The 12720-nt window shown below is 44.7% G+C and overlaps 1 protein-coding gene across 2 annotated transcripts in view; it reads right to left on the bottom strand.

Moving 5' to 3' along the window:
* The window catches only part of TRIM50 (tripartite motif containing 50), a 226388-nt gene that overhangs the window by 119765 nt on the left and 93903 nt on the right, over nt 1-12720 (bottom strand). For both annotated transcript variants that reach the window (XM_030185755.1, XM_030185756.1), the window contains exon 3: nt 2117-2212. In XM_030185755.1, the coding sequence (XP_030041615.1) occupies nt 2117-2212 (96 nt within the window). The remainder of the gene's footprint in view (nt 1-2116; nt 2213-12720) is intronic.

Genomic DNA, 12720 nt, shown 5'->3' with positions numbered 1-12720 from the left:
GCCTGTCTGCTCCCAGTTCGCTATGCTCGCTAAATTCTCTCATTCGCTGCAGCTCCCTCCTTCTGCCCCGGAACAGGTTACTTCCTGTTCCGGGGCAGAGGGAGGGAGCTGCAGCGAATGAGAGAATTTAGTGAGCGTAGCGAACTGGGAGCAGACAGGCGCGTGCTGCGGCACCCCCCCCCCCCAGCGGCGTGCACCCGGGGGGGGTGTCATTTCGCAGGGGGCGGGGGGGGGGGGGGCGCTGCACCCGGGGGGGAGCGCATCGGCGATCTGCCCCGGGTGCCATCGAAGGTAGGAACGCCACTGGGGTAGTGAATGGAGTTATGTGGGTAGAGGGAGGCAGGGGGTGGGGCATGTGTCCTCTTGATTTTTTGGGCAAATATGGTAAACCTTGTTATTTCTATAAACAGTGCTGAAGTTGGGCACCATTTACAGAATAGTGTGTTGCGCTGGGATCTGTGATTTATAACAACTGAAGCCTGGTGTAAATCCCTGTATCTCAATTCTAAAATACCACGGACCTGCTCATGGCCACACCTCCTTTTCAGTTGTGCACTAAAATAATGTACACTTAGCAAGATGAGCAGGTAAATCCAAATTGGTGCCAATTAGCGCCAATAATTTTATTGTTAGAATCCATTATTGGCATTAATTAAATTGTACTCGCAAATTGGGCACATGCCTAAATGTACACGTGCAGTTTTAAGTGCCATTTATATAATTCTCCTGTATTCTCCTAATGAGGGGCAAAAGATATTTTATGAGAAGTTATGCTAAATAGTGGTCCTCTTTGCAGTGGGGTCAATTATCTTGGGAGGGTGTTTTAATGCCTGTATGTAATGTAGCCTGACCTGGATAATACTGGGATGCGAAGAGGGGAAGATAGAACTGCACACATACCATCCATATTTTTTCCAGCTCCCCACATCCACACTCCATCCACCTTTGTTTCCAACCCCCTCCTTGAACCTACACTCCATCTATATTTGTTTCCAGCCCCCCTCCCTGCACCCACACTACAGCCATCTTTGTTTCCAGCCCCCTCCCTGTACCCACTCTCCATCCACCTTTGTTTCCAACCCACACTCCATCTACATTTTTCCAGACCCCTCCTGCACATTCACTGGTCCAGCACGGAAGGAGGAGAAGCTACAGAGCTACACATCAGGCTGCTTTCTGCTGTCCTGGGCCCAAATGTTCCTTTGAGCCACACAGGCCTCCATACAGTCACGTGGCTTAAAGGAACTGCTGGGGACCAAGACAGCAAAGGAGGAAGCATCCAGACCTGCTGCCGTGCAGCTCCTCCTCCTACTGCGCTGGACTGGTGAGTGTGTAAAGAGGGTGAGAGTCACTTTCCAGCTAACTATCTGTACCGCTCTGCACTGCAAAGGCAGACTGTACAGAATTCTGCGTGGTAAAGGCAGAATTCTGCGCAGTCTGCGGAGGTGGGGAATTCTGTGTAAATTCTGCATTGTGCAGTAGTACAGAATTCCCCAAGGAGTAAATAATACTGTATTGCTTTCCTTCTTGCTGTACACTGCCTTGAGTGAATTTCCTCAAAAAGGCAGTAAATAAATTCTAATAAATGAGTAAATAAATAAATAAATAAATAAATAAATGTTTATCTGTATGTCAAGCTATATGTGTTGTATACTACCTTGGGTTAATCTCTTTATAAAGGCAGTTAAACCCTAATACATAAATACCTAGTAATTGAAGAGAAAATCTGCCCTAACCAGCTACTTATATTATCTTTGCTCTTTGGGTGAAAAATGGTGCATAGTGGAAGATTTGGTTTGCTGTAAGGATCCTCCACTTTCTGTCAGCCTGCATCTCTCATGATATCCGTCTCTCTCAGACCCACAGAAAGCATGACCTTTTCACACTTGTTCAGGCAGATAATAGAATAAGGTCTCAAACCAACTGGAACACAGCTAAGAGACTATTTCCAGTCAATTTTATTTCCCTTTGACCTTCTAGTAAGTTTCTATGTTTTCCAGCTTATTTTTCTTCATTAAATATTTATTCTGTTCAAGTAGGAGGCCAAACAAGCATTTAGCTCTCTAGATAGCTACACATCATGACATGTGACGAGGACAGAACAGGCTTCGCTTACCACAATGCGAGTTTTGTTGTTGATCAGCTTGCTGACATGCTCCTCCAGACTCCTTTTCTGCGCCTGTACTTCTGTTATCAGCAGGGAGAGTTCTTCCTAGAGAGGGAAAAAAGGGCCATCTTAGTGAAAATGCACATAAGCAGGATAATGGTTTGTTTCAGGCTGCAACCTCATCGCATAGGCAACAGAGACCCTCTTTGCTTTGCTGTGTCACCCCCAGGGGCGTATCTGAACTGCGGCGGTAGGGGGGGCCAGGGCCAGAGTGAGGGGGCACATTATAGCCCCCCCCCGCCGCCGCCGCCATTGCCGATCCCCCTCCCCCCAGCCGCTGCCATTGCCAACCCTCCCCCTCCGTTGCTCGTCTACCTTCGCTGGCGGGGGACCCCAACCCCCGCCAGCCAAGGTCCGCGTCCTCCTGCCGCTGCCTTTAAAAGAATTCAGTCAGCTGGCGGGGGACCCCCAACCCCCGCCAGCCAAGCCGAGGTCCTTTCATTTTTCCACTGAAGCTGGCGCCGACGAAAGTTTCTTTTGAGTCTGACGTCGCTGCACGTTGTACGTGCAGGACGTCAGACTCAGAAACAGAATGAAGCTGTTTCTGAGTCTGACGTCCTGCATGTACAACGTGCAGCGATGTCAGACTCAAAAGAAACTTTCGTCGGCGCCAGCTTCAGTGGAAAAATGAAAGGACCTCGGCTTGGCTGGCGGGGGTTGGGGGTCCCCCGCCAGCTGACGGAATTCTTTAAAGGCAGCCGGCAGCGGCAGGAGGATGCGGACCTCGGCTGGCGGGGGTTGGGGTCCCCCGCCAGCGAAGGTAGGCGAGCAACGGAGGGGGAGGGTTGGCAGTGGTAGGGGGGTCCAGGGCGAAATCTGCGGGGGCCCAGGCCCCTGAGGCCCCACGCAGATACGCCCCTGGTCACCCCTAACCCTTTCTCTTTTCCTCCCCTACCCCAGCGACACCTGCTAGTGCCAGTTAGGGCAGGAAGAGGGGGAGTCCCAAGGGGGAGGTAATGAATGCTGAAATGTGAAAGGAGTGAATGCATATGAGTGGTGTGAAGGGGTGAATGTTGGGGAAGTGAGAAGGGATGAAGTGGTGGTGAAGAAATCCAAAAGAGCAGCATGCAATAGGAGCTGATTTGCATAGACCTGGTAAGGGACCTTGCAGTGACAGTATCTGAGGAAGGTTTGGACAAGTACCTGAAGGAAAAGCCCATAGTCTGCTATTGAGATAGACATGGAGAAAGCCACTGCTTGTCCCTGGGATCAGTAGCATGATTCTTGCAACTATTTGGGAATCTCAGGGGCGTTGCCAGACTTGCGTGGGAGGGGGGTCCACAGCTCGAGGGGAGGAGGCACATTTTAGCCCCCCCTGCTGCCACCCCCCCCTGCCACCGCCATTGTCGCCCCCCGTCTCTGCCGCTCCCCCTCCCGCCACAAACCCTCCCCCGCTGCCGCCTACCTTCCGTTTTGCTGGCGGGGGACCCCACTCCCCGCCAGCCGACGTCCTCTCCCGTAGAACGCAGCGGCACTGGCAGGGAAAAGTCTTCTCAGACTCAGAGAACAGAACGTTCTGTTCTCTGAGTCTGACGTCCTGCACGTACAACGTGCAGGACATCAGCATGCAAGGAAGACTTTTCTCTGCCAGTGCCGCTGCGTTCTACGGGAGAGGACGTCGGCTGGCGGGGAGTGGGGTCCCTCGCCAGCAAAACGGAAGGTAGGCAGCGGCGGGTTCGCCGGGAGGGGGGTCCCCACTGAAATCTACAGGGGCCCAGGCCCCCTCAGGCCCCACGTAGCTACGCCACTGTTTGGGATTCTACCAGGTATTATTTGGAATTCTAAATTGGCCACTGGAAGCAGGACACTGGGCTAAATGGTCCATTGGTCTGACCCAGTATTCTTATGTTCTTAATTTGGAGTTTTCAGCTCCCGTGGATGTTACATTGAATATCATCTAGAAGGTGCTCCAGGACCTAACGGTGGTAGTAAATAACTTTGCTTCAGATATAATTTTATTAGTGAGCTACATAGATAACCTAATCGAACCCTTTGAGAAAGAAAAATTGATACAGCAAATGAAGTTCTACAGGAGTAGGAAATGGCTAAGATTTTGAAAATGATAATAGACCAGAAATTTGAACAAAATGAATATTATTACAGATGATTAATATTGAGATTGTTGTTTTCCCAGAGTTCCGGGTATGACTCCTAAAGATTTCCTCAGAAATATTTCCTGAATATGTTGTTATTTTCCTTTGTAATGATTCCTCTTAGTAATATAAATTATACTTAGTAATATAAATTCAAAAGGAGTGAAGCCTGTGAAACTGGGATTACCTTAATCAGTGGGAATTGGATTAGAGACTCAAGTGTTCGCAATGTTAAATAATTTCTGGTTTTAAAAGAGAAAAAATGAAATTAGGTGTATTATTTCTACTAATATTGGACAATAAGTACGTTTCCAACAAAATTAATTGAATACACACCGTTTTGGGTTTGAAGAAGCCAGCCAGATGATCAATGTAGAATAATGATTCAGATAAATAATAACTGGGGATAATCAAGTTAATACCATGTTTTTTTTCTGTTTTCTGCTGTTTAATTGAGCTCCTTGTCTTGTTTTACTCTCCCTATTTTGTGATCTAAGGAAGAGTATAGAATTACCTGACTGAAATAATTCTTGTGTATTACTTTCTCTGTATTTCTGGCAAGTTATTTTATTGCGTGTAAATTTAAATTCTTATAAATAAAAATAAAAATAAACCCCGCTAAGCTAACTGCCTTTACCACATTCTCTGGCAACAAATTGTTAAAGTTCCTCATAACAGACTCCCGAGAAAATTAAAGAGTAATGGGATAGGGGGCAAGGTTCTAGTGTGGATTAGGAATTGGTTATTGGACAGAAAACAGAGGGTAGGGTTAAATGGTCATTTCTCTCAATGGAGGAGGGTGAACAGTGGAGTGCCGTAGGGACCGATACCATTTAACGTATTTATTAATGATATGGAAAGCAGAACGACGAGTGAGGTGATCAAATTTGACGATGATACAAAACTATTCAAGGTTGTTAAAACACGTGCGGACTGTGAAATATTGCAGGAAGACCTTAGGAAATTGGGAGACTGGGCATCCAAATGGCAGATGAAATTTAATGTGGACAAATGCAAGGTGATGCACATTGTAAAGAATAATCCAAATCATAGTTACCTAATGCTAGGGTCCGCATTGGGGGTCAGCACTCAAGAAAAAGATCTGGGTGTCGTTGTAGATAATACACTGAAATCTTCTGCTTAGTGTGCAGCGATGGCCAAAAAAGCAAACAGGATGCTACGATGGTGAATAAGACCGAAAATACTATAATGCCTTTGTATCGCTCCATGGTTCATCCGCACCTTGAGTATTGCATTCAGTTCTAGTCGCCGTATCTCAGAAAAGATATAACGGAATTAGAACAGGTTCAAAGAAAAGTGACCAAAATGATAAAGGGGATGGAACTCCTATTGTATGAGAAAAGGCTAAAGAGGTTAGGGCTTTTCAGTTTGGAAAAGAGACGGATGAAGGGAGATATGATTGAGGTCTACAAAATCCTGAGTGGTGTAGAATGAATAGATCGATTTTTTTTACTCATTCCAAAATTATAAAGACTAGGGGACACTCGAGGAAGTTACATGGAAATACTTTTAAAACAAATAGGAGGAAGTATTTTTTTCACTCAACGAATAATTAAGCTCTGGAACTCTTTGCCGGAGGATGTGGTAACAGCAGTTAGCGTATCTAGGTTTAAAAATGGTTTGGACAAATTCCTGGAGGAAAAGTCCATAGTCTGCTATTGAGACAGACATGGGAAGCAACTGCTTGCCCTGGGATTTGTAGCATGGAGTGTTGCCACAGTTTGTGTTTTTGCCAGGTACTTGTGACCTGGCTTGACCACTGTTTGGAAAACAGGATACTGGGCTAGATGGACCACTGGTCTGACCCAGTGCGGCTACTCTTATGTTCTTATGAATTCTAGAGTGAATAAATATTTTCTCAAGATTCGTTTTAAATTTACTACTTTGTAGCTTCATTGTGTGCCTCCTAGTATTTTTGGAAAGAGTAACAAACGATTCATGTCTACCCATTGCACTCCACTTGATTTGATTTGCTTACTTTATTTTTGTCTATTAGATTGTAAGCTCTTTGAGCAGGGACTGTCTTTCTTCTATGTTTGTGCAGCGCTGCGTATGCCTTGTAGCGCTATAGAAATGCTAAATAGTAGTAGTAGTAGTAGTTATTATTTTATATACCTCTGTCATATCTCCCTTCAGCCATCTTTTCTCCAAGCTGAAGAGCCCTAGCCACTTCAGTCTTTCCTCATAGGGAAGTCATTCCATCCTGTTTATCATTTTCGTCGTCCTTTTCTGTACCTTTTCTAATTCCACTATCTAGCTTATTTTCGAAAGGGAAGGACGCCCATCTTCTGACACAAATCGGGAGATGGGCGTCCCTCTCTCAGGGTCGCCCAAATCTGCATAATCGAAAGCCGATTTTGGGCATCCCCAACTGCTTCCAGTTGCGGGGACGACCAAAGTTCCCAGTGGCGTGTCGGAGGTGTAGCGAAGGCGGGACTGGGGTGTGCCTAACAGACGGGCATCCTCACGCGATAATGGAAAAAAGAATGGCGTCCCTGACGAACACTTGGCCGACTTTACTTGGTCCTTTCTTTTTTTACGACCAAGCCACAAAAATGTGCCCTAAATGACCACCAGAGGGAATTGGGGATGACCTCCCCTGACTCCCCCAGTGTCACTAACTTTATTTTTTGTTACATTTGTACCCTGCATTTTCCCACTCATGGCAGGCTCAATGTGGCTTACATATTGTATACAGGTACTTATTTGTACCTGGGGCAATGGAGGGTTAAGTGACTTGCCCAGAGTCACAAGGAGCTGCCTGTGCCCGAAGAGGGAATTGAACTCAGTTCCTCAATTCCCCAGGACCAAAGTCCACCACCCTAACCACTAGGCCACTCCTCCACTCATGTCAGGAAGTATTTTTTCACGGAGAAGTTGGTAGATATTTGGAATGCTCTCCCATGGGGGGTGGTTATGAAAGTGGTAATAGAATTAAAAAATGCATGGGATAAACACAAAGGACTCCTGTTTAGAAGGAATGGATCCACAGAAGCTTAGTGGAGATTGGGTGGCAACACTGGTAATTGGCCAGTGCTGTGCAGACTTCTACAATCTGTGCCCTGAAAACAGCAAGGACAAATCAAGGACAGGTATACATATAATGTACCATATACAATGAGTTATCTTGTTGGGCAGACTGGATGGACCTGGACCGTACAGATCTTTATCTGCTGTCATCTACTATGTTACTATGTAATAAGAACCTTGTCTCCATTCGACCTGGAGAACTGCAACATTGGCCCAGAGCGCCAGCAAGGAGTCTACAGTGGCCTGAACCTCAACCTCCTTGGTTCCCTTTTGGCAAGACTGCAAAAGGAGAGGAACGAAAGAGAGGAGCAAACTCCAACTTGCAACCTTCTGTAAGAATATCAAGAACCCATTGGTCTGATGTGATTTTGGTCCTCCCAAAACTTCTGAAGATGTCCTCCCACCAGAAGAAGAGAAGAGTGGACCAGCCTTGCATCGCTGTGAAGCTCTGGAGGCATTAGGCATTCTAGATGAATGAGAGGAGGGCTTCCTGTCCGCATGAAACGAAGATTGGCATGCCTGAAAGTGGGACTTCTGACCATATTGCTGACAACCAGGCTGGCAATCGAGAGCCCCTGAAGCCAGCAATCAGAGGCTTTCGGCTTATCCTCTGGCAACCACTGTGACTTTCCCCCCAGTTCTTTCACCAAGTTACTGAGATCTTCTGCAAATAGCAACTTGCCCCAACCACCTCCTACCCTGAAAAAAACAACTTTAAAAACGTTTGTCTTTTTTTTTTTTTAGAGTATGGGTGAAGGACCTCTTTCCTCTGTCCCTGCGACGGCAGTTGAGGATGTCCTTCACTATTTATTTATTTAGATTTTGCTCACATGCTTTTTTCAGTAGTAGCTCAAGGTGAGTTACATTCAAGTACACTGGATATTTCTATGCCTCCGTCCCTGCAACGGCAATTGAGGATGTCCTTCAGTATGACATCCTTTGCTATGGCAGTTGAGGACGTCCAAAATGTGGATGTTTGTGAGAAGGACATCCATGCCTGCTATGCCTCTGACACCCCCTTTATTTATTTGGATTGTGGATCACAAGTAGCAGCAGTGGGATTTGAATTGGCCACCTCTGGATTACAAGACCAGTGCTCTAACCACTAGGCCACTCCTCCACTCCACTTCCTTGAAAAATTTGGCAGGTTCCTGGTGGGGGGAGGTATGTGTGTGTCCGCGGAGGCATAACGAGGGCATGAACGTCCTTCTTTCAAACAGTTTGGATGTCCTCAACTGCCCCCCCCCCCCCACAGGGATGGACAAATTTCAAGGGATTGAAGTGGAGGAGTGGCCTAGTGGTTAGAGCACTAGTCTTGCAATCCAGAGGTGGCCAGTTCAAATCCCACTGTTGCTACTTGTGATCCAAAATCCAAATAAATAAAGGGGGTGTCGGAGGCATAGCAGGTATGGACGTCCTTCTCACAGAAACATCCAGGCATGGATGTCCTTCACACAAACATCCACATTTTGGACATCCTCAACTGCCATAGCGAAGGACATCTTCAACTGCCGTCGCAGGGACAGAGGCATATCAAAGGACATCCTCAACTGCCGTTGCTGGGATGGAGGCATAGAAATATCCAGTGTACCTGAACGTAACTCACCTTGAGCTACTACTGAAAAAGGTGTGAGCAAAATCCAAATAAATAAATAAATAGCGAAGGACATCCTCAAACTGCCATCGTGGAGGCATAGTGAAGGACATCCTTCACCCATACTCTAAAAAAAAAGACAAAAGTTTTTAAAGTTCTTTTTTCAGGGTGGGAGGTGGTTAGTGACCACTGCATGCCTTTTTCCATTCAGTTAGTCCACTACAGTGCCCCCTACAGTGCCCAGTTGGTGTGCTGGCATGTCAGGGGGACCAGTGCACCAGTGCTCCTCCCACGACTAAATGACTTGGATTTGGTCATTTTTGAGATGGGTGTCCTTGGCTTCCATTATCGCTGAAAACAGGGGATGACCATCTCTAAGGTTGACCTAAATGTTGAGATTTGGGCGTCCCCGACCGTATTATCAAAACAAAAGATGGACACCCATCTTGTTTCGATAAGACGGGTTTCCCCGCTCCTTCACGGGACATCCTTAGAGATGGGCGCCCTTAGAGATGGTCGTCCCCATTCGATTATGCCCCTCCACATCTTTTTTGAGATGAGGTGACCAGAATTGCACACAATATTTAAGGTGCGAATGCACCATGGAGTGATACAAAGGCATTATAACATCCTTGTTTTTATTTTCCATTTCTTTCCTAATAATACCTAACATTCTATTTGCTTTCTTAGCCTCCACAGCACACTGAGCAGAGGGTTTCAACGTATCATCAGTGATGTCTCCTAGATTCCTTTCCTGGTCAGTGACTCCAAATGTGGAACTTTGCATCATGTAGCTATAGTTTGAGTTCTTCTATCCCACATGCATCACTTTGCACTTGCTCACATTAAATGTCATCTGCCATTTGGATACCCGGTCTCCCAGTTCCGTATGTTCCCAAAGCACAGAGCAAAATAGTGTTCACGTACCAGAGAAATGTCCTCGTCTCTCAGAACATACTGAGCAAGTTATTTATTTATTAAAAAAAAAAAAACTTATTTACCACCTATAACTAGGTGGTTTCCATAAAAACACTCATAATTAACCACAAATACAAAAACATTACTCAGCATCAAACAGCAGACCCATGTATAATTACCAAAATGTAGATACAGTTATGGTGAAAACAAATAATATTTATTCAAGATTGTCTAGTAAGGGCTCCTGTTTGCTTCACAGGAAAGGAGGAATTGACACTCAAAACTAGTCCTGAAAATAACAGTGTCCTCGGGTGGCCTGTTCCTGCAAGGCCACAGCATGCATGAGTGTCTCTCTTAGCTGCAGATCTTACTGGTCTCTGGCCTCCTGGATCCAGAGATACCAGCACAGTCTCTAGCAGGCACACAAGGCTGCAGCTGGCCAGGTTAAAACACAACATTTTCAAGGCTCCAGTTCTACATGTTCAGGATGGAACATATATAGTAGGTATTGCTGCTTCTCTCTGGGCCTCCTTAACCTAGTTCTGGGTCAGCCTTTTATACTTCCTGGGTCATGCTCTCTTGGCTCCATCCTTCCTGTGTCACTTCTCCTTGGGTGGGACTAGGGATTTAAGGTGGCCCTGACACTGTGAGGGAGTGTTCTTGAGGGGAAGTGGCAGCATCCTGTAGACTCTCTCACAGCCCCGCTTTGGTTCTTCATCAGGGATACTATCGTGCTTTCAAAATCTGCTGGCACTTCTGTAGCCAATACAAGCACGGAGGCCGGCAGCATTATGAGGCCAAAGGGTGGAGTGGACCGAGAACCAGGTCTTGGAACTCCTCACAGATTTAGTTGTGATTATTTCGGACACTGAACTTACTTCTGACCAACATGAAGTATTGAATAAAGGCTTAATGTTTGTACCTACCATGTCTCATCATTCTTTCACAACTTGTAGAGATATTGCACATATAATCAGAAATCTACAGGTCAAATTATATTTTTCACAATTATATCCAGGTAGTGGCCAGACATCGATCACAAGAGCTCCATCAAGATGGATGCCCCCCAGGTTCAATGGATAATCTCATTTCAACATTCAGCGATCTGGTACTAAGAGATCTTGATATCTTATTATTATTATTTATTGCATTTGTATCCCACATTATCCCACCTATTTGCAGGCTCAATGTGGCTTACATAGTTTTGTTAACATAGTCATTGCAGGTTTATGTGGCTTACATAGTTTTGTTAAAAAAGTCATTGCAGGGTGACAGATACATTTAATATTGTGCCAAGGTTAAGTAAGGGTAGAAGGAAGAAGGAAAAGGGTGATTAAGGTAGTTATAGTCAGTGAGCTATCTTGACTGAGTGGGTTGTCGGGTGGATTAGTATGACTGTTAGTTCTCATTGTATGCCTTGTTGAAGAGATATGTCTTCATAGATCTGCGAAAAATAGTTGTTTTGTTGATTGTTCTCAGGTCTGTAGGCAATGCATTCCACAGTTTTGAGCCCAGGTTCGAGAATGTAGTATCGTGCATCTGCTTGTACTTTAGTCCTTTACAACTGGGGAAGTGCAGGTCAAGGAATTTGGACTAAAGTACAAGCAGATGCACGATACTACATTCTTGTACCTGGGCACGAAACTGTGGAATGCATTGCCTACAGACCTGAGAACAATCAACAAAACAACTATTTTTCGCAGATCTCTGAAGACATATCTCTTCAACAAGGCATACAATGAGAACTAACAGTCACACTAATCCACCCGACAACCCACTCAGTCAAGATAGCTCACCGACTATAACTACTTAGAGAAGAAAAGTTTATATTTGGCCGGGACACACTAATTTTACCAAGCCTCAATATCAGCTTTTACAGACTTGAAAGAACATCCTGATGTTGTGAGTCAGCCTGCAGATAAAGGGGGAGCCATCATGGTATGGTATAGAGACCAGTATATGGAGGAAGCTAAAACTCACTTGGAAGATAATAGATTTTATCATAAGTAGAGGAGTGTGGTAGCCGTGTTAGTCCACTCTTAAGGTTATCAATAGAAATCAAACAAAATAAAACATGGAAAAGAAAATAAGATGATACCTTTTTTATTGGACATAACTTAATACATTTCTTGATTAGCTTTCGAAGGTTGCCCTTCTTCGTCAGATCGGAAATAAGCAAATGTCCCCATGCATACCTCCTACCCACCCCCATTCTCCCACCCTGTCAGACTGTCATAGTAATGCTTGAATGTTTTCACTTATATACACTGTCAGCTAGCACATTTGCTTATTTCCGATCTGACGAAGAAGGGCAACCTTCGAAAGCTAATCAAGAAATGTATTAAGTTATGTCCAATAAAAAAGGTATCATCTTATTTTCTTTTCCATGTTTTATTTTGTTTGATTTCTATAGATTTTATCAGAAATTATCAGGAGGCCCTACTCACCAATTGTGTCCCTATGTGGAATCATATTGGAACCATTATCTAAATTTGTAGACTATTTTTTAAAAACCTTTTGTGAGACAGGCAAAGTGTTAAATATACAACTGATTTTTTAAATTAAAATTAAGAGTATATCGTTTGTTTCTTCTGGTTATATTTTGGCTATAATGGATTTACAAGCTCTGTATATAATATACCTGAATCGGCTGCATTGGGAATTGTAAGATTTACTTCGAATCAACAAGAAGATCCTCAGAAAGTCCCCACTGACTTTAGTACAGCTTGCCCAATTGGCATTGTGAAATAATTACTTTAAATTTGATAAAGACCTTTTTCTTCAGATACACAGTACCGCCATGAGCACATTGATGGCTCCTAGTATAGCTAATTTGTATGTGATGCAATTGGAAGACAAATGGCTGTATTCATCTTCTTGGTGGATACATATTAAAA

This window comes from Microcaecilia unicolor, chromosome 13 (genome assembly GCF_901765095.1).
Source record: "Microcaecilia unicolor chromosome 13, aMicUni1.1, whole genome shotgun sequence".
Lineage (NCBI taxonomy): Eukaryota > Metazoa > Chordata > Amphibia > Gymnophiona > Siphonopidae > Microcaecilia > Microcaecilia unicolor.
Note: the sequence above shows the minus strand (reverse complement) of the source record. Positions and strands in the feature narration are given on the sequence as shown.